Source organism: Cebus imitator, unplaced genomic scaffold (genome assembly GCF_001604975.1).
Source record: "Cebus imitator isolate Cc_AM_T3 unplaced genomic scaffold, Cebus_imitator-1.0 Scaffold387, whole genome shotgun sequence".
Classification (NCBI taxonomy): Eukaryota; Metazoa; Chordata; class Mammalia; order Primates; family Cebidae; genus Cebus; species Cebus imitator.
This window is the reverse complement of record NW_016107702.1, coordinates 810,218-834,358: the sequence shown is the minus strand read 5'-3', so window position 1 is coordinate 834,358 and position 24,141 is coordinate 810,218. Positions and strand designations below refer to the sequence as shown.

The 24,141-nt window shown below is 38.3% G+C and overlaps 3 protein-coding genes across 4 annotated transcripts in view; 2 read left to right on the top strand and 1 right to left on the bottom strand.

Moving 5' to 3' along the window:
* Positions 1-5,307, top strand: part of KPNA1 (karyopherin subunit alpha 1) — an 85,679-nt gene extending 80,372 nt beyond the window's left edge. For both annotated transcript variants that reach the window (XM_017508177.2, XM_017508178.2), the window contains exons 13-14: positions 1,201-1,379; positions 1,746-5,307. In XM_017508177.2, coding sequence (XP_017363666.1) covers positions 1,201-1,379; positions 1,746-1,933 — 367 coding nt within the window. In that variant the 3' untranslated portion in view covers positions 1,934-5,307. The remainder of the gene's footprint in view (positions 1-1,200; positions 1,380-1,745) is intronic.
* A 4,093-nt stretch (positions 5,308-9,400) lies between these two features.
* WDR5B (WD repeat domain 5B) lies at positions 9,401-11,536 on the top strand. The gene has a single exon (XM_017508176.2). It carries the CDS (start codon positions 10,025-10,027, stop codon positions 11,015-11,017), a length of 993 nt encoding a protein of 330 aa, XP_017363665.1. The 5' UTR covers positions 9,401-10,024; the 3' UTR covers positions 11,018-11,536.
* A 3,842-nt stretch (positions 11,537-15,378) lies between these two features.
* The window catches only part of FAM162A (family with sequence similarity 162 member A), a 16,801-nt gene continuing 8,038 nt past the window's right edge, over positions 15,379-24,141 (bottom strand). The window contains exons 2-5 of the mRNA XM_017508173.2: positions 22,220-22,342; positions 20,912-21,020; positions 17,943-18,051; positions 15,379-15,639 (exon numbers count right to left, since the gene is read on the bottom strand). Coding sequence (XP_017363662.1) covers positions 15,547-15,639; positions 17,943-18,051; positions 20,912-21,020; positions 22,220-22,342 — 434 coding nt within the window. The 3' untranslated portion in view covers positions 15,379-15,546. The remainder of the gene's footprint in view (positions 15,640-17,942; positions 18,052-20,911; positions 21,021-22,219; positions 22,343-24,141) is intronic.

Sequence of the window (24,141 nt, the reverse complement as noted above, 5' to 3'; positions counted from 1 at the left end):
ACATTAGTCTGTAACTTTCCTTTCTTATAATGTCTTTATTTAATTTTGGTATTTGGGAAGTGTTGGCCTCATAAAATGAATTAGGAAGTATTCCCACTTTTTTTTTATTTCTGAAGAGATAGTAGAATACTAGTATTGTTTTGTCTCTAAATATTTGCCAGAACTCACCAGTGAAACTCTCTCATCCTGCTGTTTTCTATTCTGGGAAGTTACTATTCAATTTATTTAATACATGTAGGATTATTCTCATCATCCATTTCTCCATGTTTGAGATTTGGTAGTTTGTATCTTTCAAGAAATTGTCCATTTTATCATCTGAATGATCGGATATCTGAGCATAAGAGTTGTTTGTAGTATTCCTTTATTATCCTTTTAATATCCATGAGATCAAGTGATGGCTCGCTCCTGATACTAGTAATTTTGTCTTTTCTCCTTTTTTTCTTGTTTGGCTAGAGATTTATTCATATATATATATTTTGAATTCTTCCTCCCCCACACAGAAAGGCAACATGTGAGAGAGAAATAGATTAGCACTAGCAGTAAGTTTCAGAATGACCTTAATCCAGCCACAGAATGCAACTGGATTCATTATTCCTGCCTCTCTGCTCAATTTGAGAAACCAGAATGATAAAAAATGACTAATTTACCGTGAATGTGATACAGCAATCATGTCTCAGTTCAAGTATGATTAATCTTGATTACATATGATTATATATTCTGCCTGAATTAAAGGAAAACTACCAGCTCTAGAATCCTCTGACATTTGTTTATTCCTCCCACAACTTACTTTACTAAAATTCTAATCATGTTTGAAAGATTTGGCCTATTGGGCTTGTGTTGGCTTTTAGCACCAAGAGTGTCATGTTTGAGAGATGTGGCTATCTATGGAAACAAAGAGATGAAATTAATCAAAACTATACTATTGTGTTGAGTTGCTCATTTCAGAGTATTATTAGGTGAGGATTCTTGTTTTCGGAATGCATAAATTGTGAAGGGAAAAGAATGGAGAAAGGTGCCGGAGAACTGGTTTGGGGTTGTTTTTGTGAAAAGGTATAGCTTATATGTTGAAAGAGCGCCTTTTTTTTTTTTTTTTTTTTAAGTCTTTGCAGTGAGGTTGAGGATAACTCGTTCACTAATTTCATTTGTTTAACAAAATTAAAAGTTTTGTTTGGCTACATTGTTTTTTTTTAATTAATTTAGGTACCTAGTAGAACTGGGTTGTATCAAGCCGCTCTGTGATCTCCTCACAGTCATGGACTCTAAGATTGTACAGGTTGCCCTAAATGGCTTGGAAAATATCCTGAGGCTCGGAGAACAAGAAGCCAAAAGGAATGGCACTGGCATTAACCCTTACTGTGCTTTGATTGAAGAAGCTTATGGTAAGATGCCTTGGTTGAAGAAGTTATGGCCAAGAATTAATTGGGTCATAGATAGAGTTCAGTAAAAATAATAATGCTATGCTAGGCACTGGATGAAAAGGGGACTTTTAGGGAGGAAATTGCTGCTTCTGCAGACTGGATGTTGCTTGCGTAAGTATTTAAGATGTTAGTTAATAATACTAGCTTTCAGATGTAATCCCAGCAGTCATTTCTGTGCTATTATAAAATAGCAAGATTATACAAATAATCTTTGTTCATCAAGAATGGAGCTATATGATAAAATGTAGTTTGAGAATATATAGTTATGGAATTTCCAATATTTATTGAAATTTTCCGTAAAGATTTTTCCTTTATTCTTCATTTTAGGTCTGGATAAAATTGAGTTCCTACAGAGTCATGAAAACCAGGAGATCTACCAGAAGGCCTTTGATCTTATTGAGCATTACTTCGGGACCGAAGATGAAGACAGCAGCATTGCACCCCAGGTTGACCTTAACCAGCAGCAGTACATCTTCCAACAGTGTGAGGCTCCTATGGAAGGTTTCCAGCTTTGAAGCAATACTCTGCTTTCACGTTCCTGTGTCAGACCAGGATACCTAGTCGAGTCCTCTTGTGGAGCCCACAGTCCTCATGGAGCTAACTTCTCAAATGTTTTCCATAAAACTGTTTGCGCTCATTTGCTTGCCTTGCGCACCTGCTCTCTTACACACATCTGGAAAACTTCCGGCTCTCTGTGGTGGAATACCCTTCTAATAAAAGGGTAACCAGAACGGCCCACCCTCTTATGGAAAAATCCCTAGGCTTTGGAGATCCGCACTTATATTAGAGTTATGGGAATATATACATATTAATGTGGCTCCCTTTTTCTTGTGGGGAATAAAAGAGGACTCCTCCTCATTCCCTTTAACATGGGGAAAAAAAACTGACATTAAAAGATGAGACTAAATCTTTATCTTGAATTTTACACAACTACTTATGACAAGGGAGATGTTTAGACTTGTGTATACTTCAGAGTACTTTTCATGAGTTCTTCCACAGTGAACCCTTGGATTACCTGGTGGCTTTTTCTAGCCAGATTTGCATTAATCCTTACTGAGAATGGATGGTTTTCTTTATTGGCGCCATTCTTCAGATATTAAAGTTAAACCATCCACCTCCTCACCTTCAGCCTTCAGTGAATGTGCTTTCTAGTTGTCAGGAATGCTGAAGAATTAACACTTCGACTCTTAAATGTGATACTGGTTTGCAGATTCCCTTAGAGCAGAAAGGAGAGGGGCACGTGTTAATTTGTATTGCTTTTGCTTCTCTTTGGTCTTTGTGTCTTAGGATTTGGAAGTGATTCATTTCTATTGCTGGTATGAGGATTTCGAATACTTAGTAATCGAAAACCATATCCTATAATTTAATAAAAAAACTAATGAAGAAAAAAACGCTCCAGTTTTCCCAAATGCAACCAGTGTGACTAGAGGCTGTGTTTCTACATTAAAACAAATGTTTCAGGCTTTGTGGTCCTGATCAAGGTCCTCATTAAAAAATTGGAGTTCACCCTAGGTGCTTTTCCCTTCTGTGACTGGCAAATAACACATACTTTTGAAAGTAACTTAGGGATTTTTTTTTCTTAGGTGCAGCTAGATTCTAATGTTTTCATGCTGCACATGATTCCTTTAATGTAGCATTCTTATCTGAAAAAAATAACCAACTTCTCAACATGACCTGCTTAACCCAAATAAGGACAGTGATCTTTTCTTACAACCTCATTGTTCCCTAATAATTTTATTTCATCTCCTGCTAGTACTGTGCCGCTTCCCCTTACCCACTCTTGCAAAATAAAAACAGTATCCGCCTTCTGGCTCATTTAATGATGATTGCAATCTGTACCTGCAAATGGCGCTTCCAGTACTGTGTTCAGTGATCCACATTTGTGCTTGGACTGGAATGAAAAAATATGCTTAATTGCCAAAAGAACTGCAAATGAGTTCAATATGACTTCTCGGTGCTAGTTGGCCATCTTGACTCAATGTTGGGGTACACTACCAGAGAAGATTTTTTTGTTGATGTGCTGTTCAGAATGAATTCTGAAGGAAAAGTTGTTCACCTCTGTTTCAGAGCATATCCTTTTAAACCTTTTTAGACTTGTCCTCTTCTAGAATTCATTAAAACCCCAAAGTGTAAAAACTATTCGGAAGTTGCCCCTGACAAGCTATTATACGTCTCTGGTAAATCCTGCTGAATGTAAGGGATATTCAGAGCTTTCATACCTCATCATGGTGTTATTTAAGCAGCCAACTTATGTGACCTGATTTAAACTTTTAAAAAGTCCACTTCATTCAAACTAGAAAGAGACAAAGACAAAGGACATTTATCAGCCAAGAGTGTGACGCATTCTTCGCATCTAGTCTGTAGTAGTGTCTGTGCTCTGGGATGGATACCGTCTGATGTCTGTTTGTTATTGATGGAGCAGCCACTGCAAAACTAGTCAACTTCCATCTATAACTGTTACTTTTTTAGTGCTGCTTTGTGCTGAGAGAACATTTTAGTTTACTGCACTTGACCTGTAAAAGACTTCGATTCTTTGTAATTTTAGGGATAAATTAGGTGGTTAATTTAAAGAAGAAATTTCAATGTTGCCTTTACATCACATTAAAATATAACTTCTTTCAGAAGGGTAATGGAAGCACTGATTCATAGTAAAAATCTTGTTTTTAGCTTTGACTTTTTTGTGGCTGTTTTTTTAAATTGTAAATTACTAGTAACTTGTCATTTCTACAGGATGTTTTAAATTATGTACCCTCCATTGGATAGTTAAAATATTCATTTTATAAACCAATTTGAGTGGGAAAAATATAAAGCACACAGTTGTCTCTGCACATCAGGAAGAGTAGTGTGCATTAGGAATTTTTGCTAGTAGTTGGAGATGTTTCAGTGAATGAATTAAAACAGAGTCTATTTAACTGACGTGATCTATTTTGTGTCTAAAATAGAGGAATTTATCTTGTCCTAGAAGTTCATGAACTGTAAGATCTAAGTTTTTTTTTTTTTAACAAGAAAGTAATTTTTTTCTTAAAGCATCAAAGTTGGAATTGGCTAAAAGTTAAATATAGCATAATTATACTCAGATATGTTGGAACTTGGTACTGAAGCAGGCTTTTTGGTGATAGAAATGACATTTTAAGGGGCAACTGTAAATCTTGTTTTTAATTCTTTGCCTGTCATATTTTGTTAACTTAGTTTAAATTCATTGAATACCCTACCACTAAGGTGTTGCTCATTATAAAAGCATGTTAATTTCAATGCAGGAAAACCCCTTTGGAGTTTTTTATACGGATTGGGGAAAGTGGCTTTGTTTACCTTTCCTTTTTTTTTTTTTTTTTTTAACCCCATCCTCCAAACTTCCAATCTATATTCTTTGTAATGAGAACCTTGGTGGGGAAGCATTAAGGAATTTTGGATGTATAAGCATTTGGTATCTGATGGACCAGCAGGTAGATGTGGTTGGACTGAGAATTTCTGGGGAAGGTAGATGGTAGATCAGAAGAGAGGAGAGATTTAGGAGACAAGAGTTCTCTGTGGAACACTTTCATGTTCCTGTCATTAACTAATCAAGACCCTTTTAAATGCTTATCTTTGTCAGTTCTGCTTTTGAAAACTCTATTGCCCTAGAATTGTTTCTTCCATGTCCCAGATGAAGCTGATTGGCTGTGGGTCATTTTCAGCATTATCATCCCAGAGAAAAAGATTGGCAATTATCTTATAAAAAATCTGAATTATTCCAGGTTGCTGCTGATTTTTGCCTAAGAAACAATATGTAAGTATATTTTATAAACCAAACTTTGTCAACTAAATCTTCTATTGTACATGTCTACCCGCAGGTAACTTTGAATTTACTTCTCTAGTGCAAAATAAACATTTCAGCTATTTAATCCCCCAACTTGGGAATGTGTTATGAAAAGGTTTACCTGGAGCCAAGGGATTTTTCTTTCTTGTAAGTTTTATGAAAAGTTTTATATCAGTAGGTAAATCATAACTTTTTAGGGGTTGATGGTTTTTAAGTATATTGGAAATTGTGGTATCTAGGGATGATGCTCAGTGAAGAAAAAGTGATCCACTTTTAGAAACCAGCGTTCTTCGCTTTCAACTTTCATAAAGTATGCTAATTCCTGCATTCCAAAATGGGCTCATTTGCAAAGATAGGTATGCCTATATACATGGAAGTCTCAAATCTGAATTTTTATCCATTTCAGTATTCTTTCTGTTGTGAGGTGAACAGATTAAATATATATCTGCCAGGTTGGGAAATTTTTGGTCTACCTTTTCCTGTCATCAGAAGTTAAAGTAATTAAAAATATATTACTGAAGGTCAGATGTGACTACTATAGTAATAAGTTGGCTATCATAAAAATTCCATAAAATATTTTACTGTCAGGACAGGTTATAACAAGATACCAGGGCATCATAATATGTGATAAAGCAACTATTGATATGCTAATTTAAAGTATCAAATTACTACTGGACATAAAATACGTCTAGAAGCTTGGGGTAAGAAGGAAGAAAAGTAGATGAAGTTCCATTCTGTTTCAACTAAGGGTAAACGAAGTCCCAGCGTGTTTTCCCATAGGTCAAATTAAGGTAACTTGTTTTTATTTGATCGTCTGTTGTACACCAGATACCTGGCTAAGGGCTTTCCTTTTTTCTTATGTAATCTCCCAGATACTCTTTGATCATTATCACTATATTATAGATGACAAAGTGAAGACTTAAGATGAATTACTTTGCCCCAAGGTTACAACCCCTAGATGGCTGTCCAAGGGAGAGGAAGAGCCCTGTAAATTCAGTGTCTTGAAGAAAACAGTGGCCACACAGTAGATCCGTGCCCAGGAACTCCCAGAACTAGAATTGGCAGCCACAACTGGGCCAGCCTTTTTTGTTGGACCATTCTTCCTGACTCTTCCTTACCATCAGCACCCTTGAAATGATGAAATTAGGCTTAAGTTGCTTTTAGGTTAAACAGACTGAAGTGTAGACCCTCTCAGGCCAAACATCTTTCCCCTTCTGTGGTGCCCCTTCTGTGGTGCTAACATTATGTATGACCAGAGAAGTGTAGTAACAGGTTTTTTTAAAATGTGCAAATGATGGTTTTGTGTTTAATAACATAATGACTAAACACATGGATCCATTCAAATGCACAAATGTTGAAGGTATTGACAATGAAGGAAAGGCTTTGAAGAATGACTGCCTTAGAAAGCAGTGCCATGGATGTGAATTCAACACAGTCTACTTCTTCCTAAAGACTGTCATCCCAAGGAAGGTCAAAAGTTAAAATCACCTTTTAATGTACTGGTTGTTGAGTATTTCTGCTTTACCTCAAGTCATTCTGACCACTCCACATCCTGCTTCAAAGTGTTCTGACACTTTGATTTGGAATGGCTTTAATGATTCTTTGTACTTGAATGTGTTCTGTCAGGCCATGGGTGAGTGCCTGGTACATAGTAGACATTTAATAAATATTAAATCAAGGAATATACATGCATCTTTGTGATGCTAGAAAAAGGCGCTTGATTAAGAAAATTCAAAGGAATTCCTTTAGGCCGTTAACTTGAAACCAGGATTAAGGAGCGAGTGTCGCAACATGTGTTTTATATGCAGTTACTTTTCAGAAGACATGATTTGACCTGAAGTTTACAAAATCAAACACTGTCATAGCATAGGTCTTGTGTTTAAAAACAAAAACAAAAACAAAAACTGTGTCTTAGATAAGCAGATAGGTATATTTTACAGTAAAGATAAAAATTTATTATATCCAACCAATGTGGAAGCTGGTGGTTGCCTTAGGTTATTAAACAGGGATTTTTCCTTTTTACATATTGTATGTGTCACATACGTTGTTTTAGCCATTTCTCTAGATGAATAGAAACAGAAAGATGGTTTATTTCTTCACTCCATGACTGCTTCTCTTCTATTTTGTTGGAAAGATTCCACTGACCCCAAGTATTTTTTCTGAAAACAAAAAACATTTGAGGCAAAAGATAGCTTTCGTTCCTGCAGACTACATTGTTTTATGTATTGTACAAAATTATTGGGTTTATGGCCAGACGTGGTGGCTCGTGCCTGTAATCTCAGCACTTTGGGATGCCAAGATAGGTGGACCACTTGAGGTCAGGAGTTCAAGACCAGTCTGGCCAACATGGCGACACCCTGTCTCTACTAAAAATAAAAATTAGCAGGCCATTATCTATGCTTGTAATCTCAGCCACTCAAGAGGCTGAGGCAGGAGAATAGCTTGAATCTGGGAGGTGGAGGTTGCAGTGAGTTGAGGTTGTGCCACTGCACTCCAGCCTGGGTGACAGAGCAAGACTCCGTCTCAAAAAAAAAAAAAAAAAAAAAAAAAAAAAAAAAAAAAAAAAAAAAAAAAAAAAAAAAAAAAAAAAAAAAAAAAAAAAAAAAAAAAAAAAAAAAAAAAAAAAAAAATTACTGGGTTTACAAATTTATTAAAGATAGCTTGAATGATTGATGCTCCATTTCATTTGAATTTTGAAGAAGTCATTGTTTTCTCTAATATACAGTCCTTTCTGTGATTGTTTTTTGCAGAAAGTAAAATTACTCATTTAATTCTTTATTCATATTCACTTAACCAGAGGAAGACCAATGGAGTCCACTGGGTGTCCACAATAAAGATCATTGCTTTACTCCGACTTGGGCTTGGCATTATTAGGACAGTGATGGGTAAGGAGAAAACAGAAACCCAAAAGACCATAGTGGGTGGTGAGAGAACAGGACCAAGTTTGAGAGAGACCTGAGCAGGCAGAGGTATAAACTATATCATAGAGTGTGGAATGTTCCAAGACTAAGTTATGATTATAAGGAGTGTCCTCTTTGGAAGTCAAAAGTACTAGTTTGCTGGGGACAGTCCCACTTTACATTTGGAGGTCAACTAACACCTGTGAATTATTTCACTGCCCTCTTTCACTTTTAAAAATGCCCCAGTTCGGATAATGTTATGTGGCCACTCCATATTTAGCCCAACTAGATTTTCATACATTGGTTAGTGGTCCTAAGCAACTAGGTATATATATATAGTTGTATTAATGCTTGATATTGAGGACTGGATTTAGTAGTCAATAATTGCTATCAAGGAAGTTAAGACATTCTTTAATGTGGGTATCACTCCCAGGCTACGGTTTGATCTCACGCACCTACAAAAAAATTGTTTTTAAATAAATTGCCCCATTTGTGGCAACACATCTGTTTAGGTAGTTAAAATACTGAGGGGCAAGGGAAACACCTTTAAACTATAGATAAAAGACTTTGATTTCTAAGATGTTTATGAGAAATTCAAAGAAACCTAGTTGATTTCTATACAAAGGAAACTTCCAAAGCACCTATTTGGTACAAAGTTAAGGGCAGCAGAAATAGAAACTGTTAATGAAAACTGTTAATGAGAACATGTAAGAAATTTTGTTTGGCTAACCTGGGCAACATAGTGAAACTGGGAATAGGGCAGCCTCCCGTGGGAGGCTGAGGAGGGAGGATCACCTGAGCCCTGGTAAGAGGCTGCAGTGAGCCGATTTGGCGCCATTGCACTCCAGCCTGGGCGATGAGCAAAACTGTCTCAAAGATGAAGAACCCAAAATGCAAATCTTTATTCTGCCACTTTGGATTTACCTGTATCAGTATTCCATGCTCCTGCCCTGCAGTGTCACTAAAGATCCTGCGCCTCCCAAGCAAGCAAACTGAAATTCTTAGTCCTAATTTCCTAAGGACTTCAATGTTAGGAATACATGTTAATATCAGAACATGAATGAACAATAGAACATAACTAGTTATATTCATAGCCTTGAACGGTCTTTGAAATAACGATCCACGGCTTCCCACACTAGCTTGTAAGGTCTGGAACAAACCCTGCCCAGCTAACGCGTTCAACCAAGAATGCAGTCGCTTTTAATTTTGAAGGGCGGGGCGAAAAGGACCGGAAGTAGCGACGACTCCTTTTGCGTAGGGACAAACGGCCTTCTTCCATTGGTCACCTCAGCTCGGTAGCTGTAGGAGGGACTTCCTTTGTACATACGCCCGCTTGCTTTTCCGGCTTTGTTGGAGGCCGACGCGGCAGCGCTCACCTGCTGGTATGTGGCAAAGCCGCCGGCAGGCTAGGGTTTCCAGTTTCGGTGGCTTCGTAGGTTTTCTTTTAGCTTCTGAAATCCGCTAAAAGCGGCAGTTCATTCATCTTCAAGTACCTAGTCTGACTGGTAGGGTTGCTCAGCATTCTGAAACATTTCGGAGCGGGGGAGGGGGGCGGCGGTGAAAGAATGCTTTCTGTAAATGGTCTCCCTCACGCCGCCCGTGCTTTGAAGGCTTTATGCATTAACAGAATGCCGAACATTTGTGTCCTACTCGCTCACAGCGCACACGATCCTTCTAACAGTATTTCTCAAGTACTTAACAAAAAGATGAAAAACTGAAGTCCAAGCCGTGCTGCCGATTCAGTATATCACACAGTTTAAAGACTGTCCATAAATTTTAAGCTTTCAGAATCGTACATTTTAAAATCAAATGTGTTTATCTTCATTTTGCTGGGCAGAAAGCCAAAGTACTGGACAGCCTGGTTCAGGGCTGGACGCCTAGTACACCTGCGAACTTGGAGCTCCAGAGACATGGCAACGAAGGAGTCAGGAGATGCCCAAGCACCGTTGGCCCCCTCCTCATCGGCCACTCAGAGCAAGGAAGTGCCTGAAAACCCAAACTATGCTCTCAAATGTACTCTCGTGGGACACACAGAAGCAGTATCATCAGTTAAGTTTAGTCCTAATGGAGAATGGCTAGCAAGTTCTTCTGCTGATAGGCTAATCATAATTTGGGGAGCATATGATGGAAAATACGAGAAAACGCTCTATGGTCATAATCTGGAAATATCGGATGTTGCCTGGTCATCAGATTCCAGTCGTCTTGTTTCTGCCTCAGATGATAAAACTCTAAAATTATGGGATGCGAGATCTGGAAAATGTTTGAAAACACTGGAGGGGCACAGTAATTATGTCTTTTGTTGTAACTTCAATCCACCATCCAACCTTATCATCTCAGGATCTTTTGATGAGACTGTAAAAATATGGGAGGTAAAAACAGGAAAGTGCCTCAAGACTTTGTCTGCTCATTCTGACCCAGTTTCTGCTGTTCATTTTAATTGTAGTGGGTCCTTGATAGTGTCAGGTAGCTATGATGGCCTCTGTAGAATCTGGGATGCTGCATCAGGCCAGTGTTTAAAAACGCTAGTTGATGATGATAACCCTCCTGTCTCGTTTGTAAAATTTTCTCCAAATGGTAAATATATTCTCACTGCAACTTTGGACAATACTCTTAAACTATGGGATTATACCAGAGGCAGATGCCTGAAAACATACACTGGTCATAAGAATGAGAAATATTGCATATTTGCCAATTTTTCAGTTACTGGTGGAAAGTGGATTGTGTCTGGTTCTGAGGATAACCTGGTTTACATTTGGAACCTTCAGACCAAAGAGATTGTACAGAAATTACAAGGCCATACAGATGTCGTGATCTCAGCAGCTTGTCATCCTACAGAAAACCTCATTGCATCAGCAGCATTAGAAAATGACAAAACAATTAAACTGTGGATGAGTAACCACTAATCCCTTTGGAAATCAAGTAATATAGCCAAGTTGGCCAAGAAACGTAGATATTTAAAAAGGTTTCTTTTATTTTGGCAGTTTTTGTATTTTTTAAATTGTCAATTGTTAAATTTTGAGATTCATACCCTACATTTAGAAAATGAGATAGTGGAAAAAGCACATCTGGAACTCAGAGCTTCTGACTTCCAGTCTTTCTTTAGAAACCTTTTTTGTAATTTTTATAGATTTATATCCATTTAACTTTAATTACAGGGCTATATTGCCTAGTGGTGAAATCTGGGCTTAGTATACCCTCACCCAAATAGTATACATCGTACGCAGTAAATTCTTCCCCATGTCTCACCCCCTCCCACCTTTGTAGTCTCCAGTGTCTGTGATTCTGCTGTCCAAGTCCATGTGTACACAGTATTTAGCTCCCACTTATGAGATCGTGTGGTTTTTTAAATTTTTTGTATTATTTCACTTAATGGCCTCCAGGTCCATCCATGTTGTTGCAAATGACATGATTTCATTCTTTTTTATGGCTGAGTAGTATTCTGTGGTGTGTATGTATGTATATGTGTATATGTATATATAAGTATATACACCACATTTTCTTTATCCAGTGATCTGTTGATGGGCACTTAGTTTGGTTCCGTAACTTTGCTATTATGAATAGTACTGAGATAAACAGGTGATTTTAAAATATAATTTCCTTTGGGGTAGATACCTACTAGTGGGATTGCTGGATTGTAGTTTTATTTTTAGTTGAGAAATCTTCATACTGTTTTCCATAAAGGTGGTACAAATTTACATTCCTCCCAACAGTGTATAAGCTGTGCCTTTACTCTGCATCCTTGCCATCACTCTTTCAGACAGGAGTCTCTGTTGCCCAGGCTGGAATGCAGTGGTGCAAACTCGGCTCACTGCAACCTCTGCCTCCTGGGTTCAAGCAATTCTCATATCTCAACCTCCTGAGTAGCTAGGGTTACAGATATGTCACCATGCCCGGCTAATGTTTGTATTTTTAGTAGAGACGGGGTTTCACCATGTTTCCCAGGCTGGTCTCGATCTCCTGGCCTCAAGTGATACACCTGCCTCAGCATTTCAGTGCTGGGAGTACTGGCATGAGCTACTGCACCCAGCCATTTTTTGACTTTTTAATAATAGCCATTCTGACTGGTTTAAGATAGCATCTCATTGTGGTTATAATTTGCATTCCTCTGATGATTAGTGATGTCGAACATTTTTTTGTGTTTGTTGGCCACTTGTATGTCTTCTTTGAAAACTGACTTATAATCTTGAGGCCTATTATTTATCTGTCACTGGGCAATTTCCCATTCCTCTCAGTGACTATCCTAGAAAATCAGTGTATTTGAGAAATATTTAGAAGTAAAGTTGACAGATCAGGATAACTGATTAAAAGAGGGGAGCAAGGGAATTTGGAATAATTCCAGGGTTTCTGGTTTGGGAGATCAGATGAACAAATATGCATAAGCCAGAGATGGTGGTAGAGGATTGGAGATATGTGCCAGATGCCACCTGCACACTTTTGGTAATATCCTATGTGATGGGCCATGAAATGGTCCACAGAATGAAAACTGGAAAAATAAGTCAAGGTTAGGTTCATTCTAAGAGTCTAAAAATTTTAAGTTTTTATCAAGAAAAAAACTAAAACCAAAACATAAATGGTGTTTCTCAAGAAACTTTCACTAACTTGTTAGATGTGCTTGCTTGTGATTTTCAGGCAAGCTAAATGTCTGATGAAGACTGCTCCTTTGTTATGCGTCTGACCTACTTATTCCTGCCCATGCTTCAAACTTAGTTCAGAAATCACCACTGATGGAACCATCCACTGCCTGCCTGCCTCTAACAACAGTTGACAGCTGAGTTAGGTTTTCCTGTTCCTATTATTTACCAGTTTGTATTGAAATGCTTTCATGGGCTGTGTTTCTAGATTATAAGCTCTGTGGAATCAGGAAGTATATCTATATTCTTGTATTATTTGGTTTTTGTATAGTAAAGGGACTCAAGTATTATGTTTGATGAATGACAGTGAAGGATACAGCTTCATTGGTTGCTTGCTTTAAATTTTAGTAATAAATTCCCAAAATTATCATTATGTTGATTAAAAATAAGTATCTAACCATAATGTCCTATATTAACTTTATTCAAACAGCACTTACAGGAAATACAAAGTAGAAAGAGATTTCTGCCCACTTTACCTATGGAAACATGATAAACATGCCAAAAAAAATCTAGAAATTAAGCAAAAAATAGTAGCATAACTGAAAGCAACAAGGGCAAAAACTCTTTTGTAGTTTATGGTACCTTATAGTAGTGCTCATTAAGTTTTGTTTGCTTGATACATTCTGAGGAATATGAGATATCAGAGTTACTAGTAGGGTAAGAGTGCTATAAGGCTGGTACGTGAGGGTACTGGAAGAAGCAGGATTACTTAGGGGCAGGTCTGGAATTCTGGCAAAGAAAATGATATTTAACCCACAATGAGATAGTCACTATATGTTACTGAATAGAAGAATGACACAAATGAGAAATGACTGTATAAATTCCTGATGCATAGTAACATTTATCAGCTTTAATGAAACATTTGTAATAAAATGTAATAAATGGAATAAAATGTAAAATAAAAATGTTTCAGTAAATTTGGCCTGGTACCATGGCTGATGCCTGTAATCCCAGCACTTTGGGAGGCCGAGGGAGGTGGATCACCTGAGGTCAGGAGTTCGACCAGCCTGGCCAACAGGGTGAAACCCCCATCTCTACGAAAAATACAAAAATTAGCTGGGTGTGGTGATGTACACCTGTAATGCCAGTTACTGAGGAGGCTGAGGCACGAGAATTGCTTCAACGCAGGAGATAGAGGTTGCAGTGAGCCAAGATCGTGCCACTGTACTCTAGCCTGTGCGAGAGAGCAAGACTGTCCCCTCCAAAAAAAAAAAAAAAAAGTTTCATTAAACTAAAGCTCATAAATGTTACTATGTTTATAATGTAAATCTCCAAGATACAACATATTTTTGTTGTATTGCTCTATAAAGAGGATTACTTATTTTTAAAAGAAGTTCTACATTAAAATTTATCCATATTTAAAACATTGGTGTAGGTGTCCCAAAATAATCAAGAAAAACTAATCTAAAATGTACAAGAGACTATGCTTTTTGACATTGTTTGCAAGTGTCAAAGAACTTGACACCTATGAAGAAGCTAAAGCCATTTACTCTGAAATATATGGACAGACACCGTGAACACCCTCAGATAGATTATCAAGCCATAGGTGGTATGTTACATTTTACTGGGTATTTTATTTGGGAAGAAAGTGCCCAAACAGCCATGGATATTACTTTTTAATCTCTCGTAACTCTGATAACCAGTATGTTGGCATGGCTGCATAATAGTAGTCACTCCTTATCCTCAGGGGATATATTCCAGCACCCCTCAGCGGATGCCTAAAACTGGATAGTACCCAACCCTGCATATATTATGTTTTTGGTATACATACCTACCTATGATAAAGTTTATTTTATAAATTAGTCACAGCACAATGCACTTTGAGGCAACTATTTTTTTTTGAGATGGAGTCTTGCTCTGCAGCCCAGACTGGAGTGCAGTGGTGCGACCTTGGCTCGCTGCAACTTCCGCCTCCTGAGTTCCGGTTTAAGCAATTCTCCTGCCTCAGCCTCCCAAGTAGCTGGGATTATAGGTGTGTGCCACCACACCCAGCTAATTTTTTTTTTTTTTTAGTAGAGATGGAGTTTCACCATGTTGGCCAGGCTGGTCTTGAATTCCTGACCTGTAATCCCAGCACTTTGGGAGGCTGAGGCAGGTGGATCACAAGGTCAGGAGTTCAAGACCAGCCTGGCCAACACAGTAAAACACCATCTCTACTAAAAATACAAAAATTAGCTGGGCATGGTGATGCACGCCTGTAGTCTCAGCTACTGGCGAGGCTGAAGCAGGAGAATCGCTTGAACCCAGGAGGTGGAGGTTGCGGTAAGCTGAGATTGTGCCACTGTACTCCACCCTGGGCAACAGAGCAAGACTGTCTCAAAAAAAAATTATAGAATGTGGTCTGGCTGCTTGTCAGGGCTCGCTGTTAGGGGGCAGCCTCCCCACCAGTACCAGGGCATTTGAGTAAGCTGGCTCTCCAAGCTGCATCCGGGCCATATACTCAACTGGCCTTCCTTATCTCTTCAGAAATGAGTTCGTCTGTGGAGAGGTTACTTTGGTAATGGGAAGAGAAGTAAGATATAGTACCTGCTTCTCTAAAGATGAGTTGGTATTCAAGTTGAAATAAGCTGTTTCATTTTTCTCCAAAAGGCTGAGAGGCTACACTTTAGTTGAATCAAAACTATAAGACACAGTCATTCTTTAAGAAAATTTATTTCTACTATAGCAGAAATACAGAAAAGGCAAAGGTTTGGGCAAACCATACTTTATGAAGTGGATCCTCATACCATGTCCTTTTTAATACAGGCTTGTCGCAACGTAATTCCTGGATTTTCAAAATTCAGCCAACATGGAGACCTCTGCTACTCTGTTTTGGCATTCATAGCTGCTTCCTCTCTCAGACGAGCTTTCTTTGCTAAGTTCAAGCTTGTTAAAGTCTCATGTCTTTGGGCAGCCTAAAGCAAAACAGATTTGAACAGGTGATTTGTATGATGGTCAGGGGAGGGTGTCTGCCTTGCACTGACTACAGCAGGTTAACAGGGCAGTAGAGACATGGAGTCCTCTGCTACTTGGACACTGGGCGTGGCAGTCTCCTCCATGTGCTTCAACTTCCTCTGATGCTTCTGAGAACAGCAGCTCATCCATTCAAGCCAAAGAGAGAAGAGCCACGCCTCTCCTTTTTCTTCCATTCTGGCCCTGTTCTTTAAATCTTTATCCTCTCCTTTTCTCTTATACTTTCTTCTCATTCCATCCCACTTCTCTTTTATACTAAATACCTCCTCGTTGTCATTTCTATCCCATTTTGATTTTCACTTTTCTTTGTTGCTACCATTTCTCCTTACCCAACTCATCTGTATACTCACACCCTTCTAGTCCTCACTCTTCTTTTACCAAAAACATTCAGCTTTGGGAATCCCAGACTTTCTACCAAAGTACTACCATTGATGATTTCCGGGAGTACCTGTACTACAATTCCATCATCTGAGTGAGGGAGGCAACTGTTCTCTTCCCTTACTTCTCTCCATGTAAACTGTATGTTTCTATGAAGCTTACAGACAGGCCAGTTTCAAAACTTTTATACCAAATAAGTGAAACTAGCACCCTAAGCTGGTATTTTCTTCTATCTGTGTATTTCATATGTAAAAGAATTAGGTATGTGGAGGGGGAGGAGAAAGGGAAGTTGATGAGAGCAAATATACAATGGCTAATTATTCTCTTCCAAATCACATTAAGTTCAAAAGTTCTCCATTCCAGTAGCATTTAGAGAAATGGAAATTTCATAAAATGTAAAATATTACAATTTTATGGTATAGAACAGGAGAATAACTCTCTAAAGTACACAGCATAAACCCCTGGATGATCCTAGAAGAGATTCCAGGTGAATAATTTGCTTCTGGAGTGTTTAAACTCAGCTAGTATAATCGAGTATATAAAAGCAATGCAAATTTCTCAGAATTCTAGAAGCTCACAGTCCTACTCCCATGTTTCTGCTGGTTTCAATCTGAACTATGCATGAAAGGTCAAAGAGGCAGACGAACAAATGAAGTGGGATGGGAACAGTTTTCAAGAGAACTTCACCCAGGTCAGCACATTTGCCCTTCGTACTCCCATGAGGTCAGCCTAAAATGGAATTTCCATTTAACTGCAAGACTAAAGAGAGCCAAAAGTACATTTCCTCACTCTGGAATTACTGAGCATAAGAAAGTCAGTTAAGAGTGGATGTGTAGAATGACCTTTTCAGTATCTTAAAATAGTTACAAGACATCTCTTTCCACATTGAATCTGTGATATACAGAATTAGGCGTAGAATTAAAAGAAGAATTTGACCAAAGCTGCTGAATATAAACATAACTATAGCTTAATAGCAAGATCGTATAATACGTTTGATAACCTGCAAACCTGGGTCTAAATTTGTATCTTGCCACTTGTTAGCTGTGTGAGTTTGGGAAAACCATCTATCTCTTAAGGTTATTGGGGTGATTAAATGAGCTTAACAGTACCTGTTACATAATAAGTACTCAATAAATGGGAGCAATTGTATTATTACCTGAATTGGGTCTAGGTTCACATTGTGGCTCTGTCATTAGGGAGATGTGTGGCCTTGGGCAAGTAACTAAAACTTTCTAAGCTATAGTTTTCCTCATCTACAAATGAAGTCCTAAAAATACCTATCTTACAGGGTTTGTGTGAGGTTTGATGAGATACCAGCTAGAAAGTACCTGGAATGCAGTGAGTGTTCAATTAGTGATAGCTATTAATTATATTCTGTGCTAAAGATTTCTGGACTTGCATTCCTATGTACTGCTTAGGAGCTGTGGTCCTTAGACATAAGGCCCTGTTTGGCTGAGCTTCAAATAAAGCTCACTAAGAAGGCTCACCATGATGAAGGCAGTTATGGTGAAGATAAATACACTTTGGTACTGACACCACTCTATAAATATGCAATGGGTTATTAAATATGCCAATGTTATATTTCTTAATTTACATTATGATATGTCATAAGAAATACTTTTTAAATTTACGTTACACAAAATGAGTGTAGTCCTTCTTCATCACGCCAAAGTTAGGATTTGCTATTTTATCCCCAAGCATGATAACCTAGGCTTGTTCCCAATGTCTTATTTTCTTGCTTATCTTTTCTCATGTAATATGGAAAGTAGCCTCCTCTTCTCAGAGGGTAAATACGAGGGTCAATTCCTGATTTCTTCTAGGTTCTTGGTGGAGAACATAGACAGTGGATAAAGAAACCCCTTCTCACCTTCTTGCCTTCAATAATCATCAAGATGCATCCTGCCACTGTCAGAGCAATCATTATATAGCTAACCTTCACTCGGACCTTGTTCTTTGCAGCATCAAGCATCTCAAACCTAGAGATCATGAGAGAAAGTTATTAACTTTTCCCTTTCTGAAGTTGTCCAGGATAAAAAGTTCTGTGTATAAATTCAAAGTGTAGTAGTGTCTATAAATAGGGAGACCTAGAGATCTCAGGACTTTGGGGAGGATGAGGCATTTTTCATAACTCATTTATATATAAAATACAGCAAGATAGTATACACTTAAGTACAAAAGAAGAAAACAGAAAGTGAAGTCAAGAACGAAGAAAAAAAAGGGCAAGGCATATTAAACTACATTTGCTAAGGTGGATCCCAATTTTGGCTCTCAGGTTTCCAAGCAGCCTATACATGCTAAAAGTAAAACCAGTAGCTGTTTCTCCCTGGGGTTCTTAAGAAGATATTATGTAATCTAGTCATAGTCTGAAAACATCTTGACAACAGATACTACAATGAGCTTCATTATGTTTCAACAGAAAGCACAATTCAAAAAGACAAATATTGGAGAAAGTTAACCAACGTGCTTCATATACCCAGCTTTTTGCTCTCTATCTTGAACCTGGAATAGATTTGAGAATATCTAAAATAGTAGGAAGATTCTTTAAGCGATGCTCCTTAATATTTATCTTTTTAAAGTAATGTTTCTAAAATTGAGCGACAGTGAACTTGAAATTGTGGTCTTTGGCAAGTGCCCAAGTGCACTAACCTATCCACTCAATACAGACCCATGTGCCTTAACAAAAAGTTGATGACTGGTTCATCATTCTTGTGTGAAAGCTAAGAGGCTTAACATAGAAGAGTCTAAAGAGAAGGCCAATCTACTTTGGTGATTTTGCAAGTAGGCAGTGGGTCACGCTTCTTTTTTATTTACTTTATTTAAAGAGATGGGGTCTCACTATGTCGCCCAGGCTGGACTCAAGATCTTAGACTCAAGAGATCCTCCTGCCTCAGCCTCCTGAGTAGCTGGGACTATAGGCATGCATTGCCACACCTGGTGGTCATGATTCTGTTACCCGGATGTCTGGCAGAACCTCGTCCTTACGGGGCCCAGAATAAAGAACCTCTGGCCTTCTCAGTAGAGGTGTAAAGAGGAAGTGTTTAGCTGAATGGAATGAAGTGCTTTCTTTCCTCTGAGATATTTAACATACATTAATTTTAAAATTGGGAAGGGGAGTACTTTAAGAATGCTTGGAAGGAGGCAAAGGGTCTGGGATGTTGCAGGTGGAAGGAGGTGGATGCTGAAGGCATGTACAATGTGTGACGTAAGAGCTGGAACCTGTGAGGCAGCATGTGGATGGGGGTTCTTCAGGCACTTCAGCTGGGCCTGCAGGCTGGCAGGAACCCAAGATAACTGCTGCTAAGGACCATTGAATTGGTCAGTTAGGAGCATCTGAGATTCCACTAACCACAAACTGACTTCCCATGTTGACGTATTTTATGGGATTTGAAGTGCCATGATCCTCATGAAAAGCAATCCATCCCATAGGGAGTAATGGGAATGGGCAAGTTAAGCAGTGCCTGTTCAGAACTACCAGTACAAGGATAATGGCTGCCCAGGCCCAGAAAAGACCCTTCTAGAGTGACTCATGAGGTCCTATTTTGGGCCTGAGGGGATCTGGGAACCAACTATTAGGCAGACTGAGGAAGGTGTTCTATAGCAAAGCCTATGTAGCATCTGTTAGGGCCATGAGTGTATACCAGTGTATTTTCTGCTGGTATAGTCAGGAAGAATTTGGGCATAGGCAAGAACTTGATGCCATTGTTATTTCCAGTATTCTCTTATTTCCCAGAAGAATACATGATTTGAGCTAAGAAAAACTAGGGCTTTCCTGCTGAAATAATTCTAGTTAATGTGGTCTTCTTAATTTGGCAGAAGCAGAAAAGCTCTATTAAAGTTGTTGTAAACAGAAAGTAAATACTACATATTTCCCTGGGAAAGAAATGTTGAATGAGCTTAGATCTTTTTCAATCATGACTTGAAACTGGAGACCAGAAGATCCAGCTATAGTTTCTTGCTGACAGGGAGCTTCCAGGAGCTTTGTCTAAAGTCCCTGTCCCTGAACAGGATGATGCCTCACAGGGGAGATGATATCTATTTCTCAGAATCTCTCTTTAGCCAGAATGCCAGTCAGTTGGGGTCTCTAACATGAGGCTAGGGCACGGGTTCTCAACCAGGGAAGATTCCCCCCACCCCGCGCCCTCTGTGCCACTTGGACATTTGGCAATGTGTGGAGACATTTCTGGTTGTCAGCACTGAGGCAATGCTACAGGCATCTAGGGAGCAGAAGCCAGGGATGCTGCTAAACATCTTCCAACAAATAGGACAGCCCCTGTCACAAAGCATTAACGAGCCCCAAATATCAATAGTACTGTGTTGAGAAACTAGGTTGGAAGAACCTGCACTCATCAACTACAAACTCTGAAAAAGTTCCAAGATCCCAGCCAAGATCCCTTCCCTTAGGTTTAAGAAAGTTGATGACAGGAAGCACTCTTTCCTAAATTCCAAAAAGAGAGTGTTGCATTTAAATATTTTTATGCCTAAGGTTAGAGTACTTAAGTGGATTCTGGGGAATCTACTCATTGTCAGTGGTACTTAATTTATATATCTAGATTAAAAACAAACTTAAAAAAGTCACACTTCTGTAGCTAGGAGATGAAATCAAATAATCAACTGACTTCAGATTACCCGACAGTTTTTCACTATGTAACATATCAAAGATAAGACACAGGTTTTCTAGCATTGTTTTTATTCCAAGTACTTACCAAAGATAAAACTTCTGGAAAAGTGAAAAAAGTTGAAAAGTTTTAAATATCTGGAACTCAGAGGCACTGCTTTTCCCTTAAAACAGATCAGTGAGAAATGAAAGCTGCTTATAATACTAAATTCGGCACTCACGAAATAGTCTCTGGGATATCATCTTCCTTTTTGAAGCGACCTGACCATATCAGGATCTTTTTCTCCCATTTCGTAGGTTTGTGTAAAGGCACTCCGTGGGTGTAAATGCCTATGAGAAAAACCAGACAAGAAATCTTACTTGTTTGAGATTATAACTCTCAAACAACAGAAAAATGCTATTAATGCTATTAGTGCTTTTTAACTAGTCACAACAGAAACACTGAGAAACTTCAAGTTAATTACACCTTTATTTGGATGGAATTTCTTAGGATGCCTCATTTTCCAAATAAGATTCTAAAATTTCATGGGGACTGAGGTAAAATAAAAGTATTAATTCCTGATGTAAGTCTTACCCATTGAAAACTGAAAGAACATCAAGAACAAAAATATGAAGCAAGGATGAACTAAGATGGGAATAGTGAGGAACTTATCTGACTTCAGTAGACTAAGAAAAAGTTTGTATGGTACAATCAGATTTTAACAGACCTTGAATGCCAGGTTAAGGGGTTTAGACTTGATTGGGGAACTATGGTACATTTTTAATCAGGAAGAAATTGTTTTATGAAGGTTTATCTGTACAATGGATAGAGAAAAGGGGGACAGAGTAGAGTGGGAAAAAAGTCCAAATGGGAGATTGTAATACAAGGGTGACGGGATACAGTCTGAACCAGAGTTGTAGCAGTGGGAAGAGAGATGAAGTCAATCTGGGGATCACTCAAAGAATTTGGAGACTGGTTAAGACAAAGAGGAAGGAGTCACGAAGAACCTCAAACTTGGATGACTAAAACAACAGCAGTATTTTAACTAAAGACAGGAAAAGACCCAGCTGAGGAAGGAAAGAACATGAATACTACTTAAATCCGTGCAAAAACAAAGCCAGTGAGGGTGATAAGAAGGCCATGCTTATATTTTACCTAATGCATAATATCTTAATTTGGTTCATCTTTGGAGTTCTTTAAAACATAATTTCTGGATTACTATTTACTTTGGTGCATCCATACTCCTAGAGAGAGCTCCAGTCCAACCCTAGAGGCAAGAAGGAGATGAAAATGAAGAAACCACTGTGCATGTGCACATGACCAATATGAGTACAACATGGGAGGTCTGATGTAGAAACATGGGCCTCCATCAGGCCTCGCATGTTGTACTCATACTGGTCATGTGCACATGCACAGTGTGAACACAATGTGTTCTCCCTACATGACAGGGTATGATGTAGGAAACTCTCTCTTTCAGGTTATTTAGATACCAAGTTTTCCTACTCTTTGGGAATTACCTACTCCATATATAGAAAAAATAAAAACTTACGGGATGGAGCTTTGGGACTTTCCTGTGATTTGGTGCAAAATCCATTTATTCTCTTCAGATCAGAGCTTCTGGTAAGCTTTAGAGATGAGAAAACATCTCTTTCCCATAACCTAAAACAGCTTCCTAAAAAAGAGAGAAAAATGTTTCAAAGAAAGAGAAAATGTGATGTTTTCTCAAAATGAGAAATGCCTACAAGTATGTTTTATTTATGAAAATTAGTTCATCTAGGAAATAAATTTACTATATATAAGATACATAATACTATATTTTTATTTATTTTATTGCATTTTAGGTTTGGGGGTACATGTGAAGAACGTGCAAGATTGTTGCATAGCTACACACGTGGCAGTGTGATTTGCTGTCTTCCTCCCCATCACTTATATCTGGCATTTCTCCCCATATTATCTCTCCCCAACTCCCCACCCCCCCGGACCCTCCCGTTTCCCCCCAACAGACCCCAGGGTGTAGTGCTCCCCTCCCTGTGTCCCTGTGTTCTCGTTGTTCAACACCCGCCTATGAGTGAGAACATGCGGTGTTTAATCTTCTGCTCTTGTGTCAGTTTGCTGAGAATGATGGTTTCCAGGTTCATCCATGTCCCTACAAAGGACACAAACTCATCGTTTTTGATGGCTGCATAATATCCCATGGTGTATATGTGCCACATTTTCCCTGTCCAGTCTATTATCGATGGGCATTTGGGTTGTTTCCAGGTCTTTGCTATTGTAAACAGTGCTGCAATGAACATTCGTGTGCACGTGTCCTTATAGTAGAATGATTTCATAATACTATATTTAAAGTGCTGTGCTTGATGCTGGTTTAAAATGCAAATGTTTTATTGATTAGGAAATTAGGAATTTGCAACATAAAAATGTTATCAGCTGTAAATTCTATACAAGTACTTCTCACATGTATCTTATCACAATGACTCTGGTGGCAATATTATTATGGCATCAGGGCTGTTTAGGTAAGGATTAGTAACCTCCCCAAAGTGATAAACTATGTCACCGAGTTGCCAATACTATGCTGATAAATTGGTTAGGGGGCTGCAGGGGTCAGCAAGTGACCCTAGAAAGCCTTGCTCCTTCCAAGCCACAAGTCTCTAATTAGAAACCAGTTTTAGATGTAGTTTTGAATTATATATAATTTTAAAACTATATATAAGAATATATATGGTTTATTTTTAAAATTTAAACTCATCGGCTAATTTTTGTATTTTTAGTAGAGACAGGGTTTCTACATATTGTATTTTTAGTAGAGATGGGGTTTCTACATATTGGTCAGGCTGGTCTCGAATTCCTGACTTCAGGTGATCCACCCGCCTCCGCCTCCCACTGCACCCAGCTGAGAATTAGTATTTTTATGTATGGTTAAGCCTTGGTGTCTAGCATATTTTATTTATGTCATAATGCAATGGATTTTGGAGACCAGATTCCAAGAATTTCTTTTCAATCCTAACAGGTATTTCAGATCATGATCTCAACAGTATTCTTTCAAAATGACACATATCTTTTGTACAAAGAACTTGAAATATAAACACTGTGTTTGTGCTGTAGGAGTTGTGTATTTCAAAAACTGAAATCTCAGAAAATGTTAAATTTTTGTCTGTGGAAAAAAAAAAACTCAAAGCACAGATAGAAAGTAGTATTAAAAACCCCTATATACCCGTCACTCATTTTCAACTATGATCACTATATGCCTAATAAATATCATTTAACCTCTATAAAAACTCTAAAAGACAACCTAGGCAATACTATTCTGGACATAGGAATGGGCAAAGATGTCATGATGAAGATGCCAAAAGCAACTGCAACAAAAGCAAAAATGGACAAATGGGATGTAATAAATTCAACTTTATCTGTGCAGAAAGTAAATAGCTTCTGCACAGCATAAGAAACTATCAGCAGAAAAGAAAAAAAAAAAAA

Bases quoted from the DNA above. Each gene is read 5' to 3' on its own strand.
- WDR5B (XM_017508176.2), top strand. From the start codon at position 10,025: ATGGCAACGAAGGAGTCAGGAGATGCCCAAGCACCGTTGGCCCCCTCC.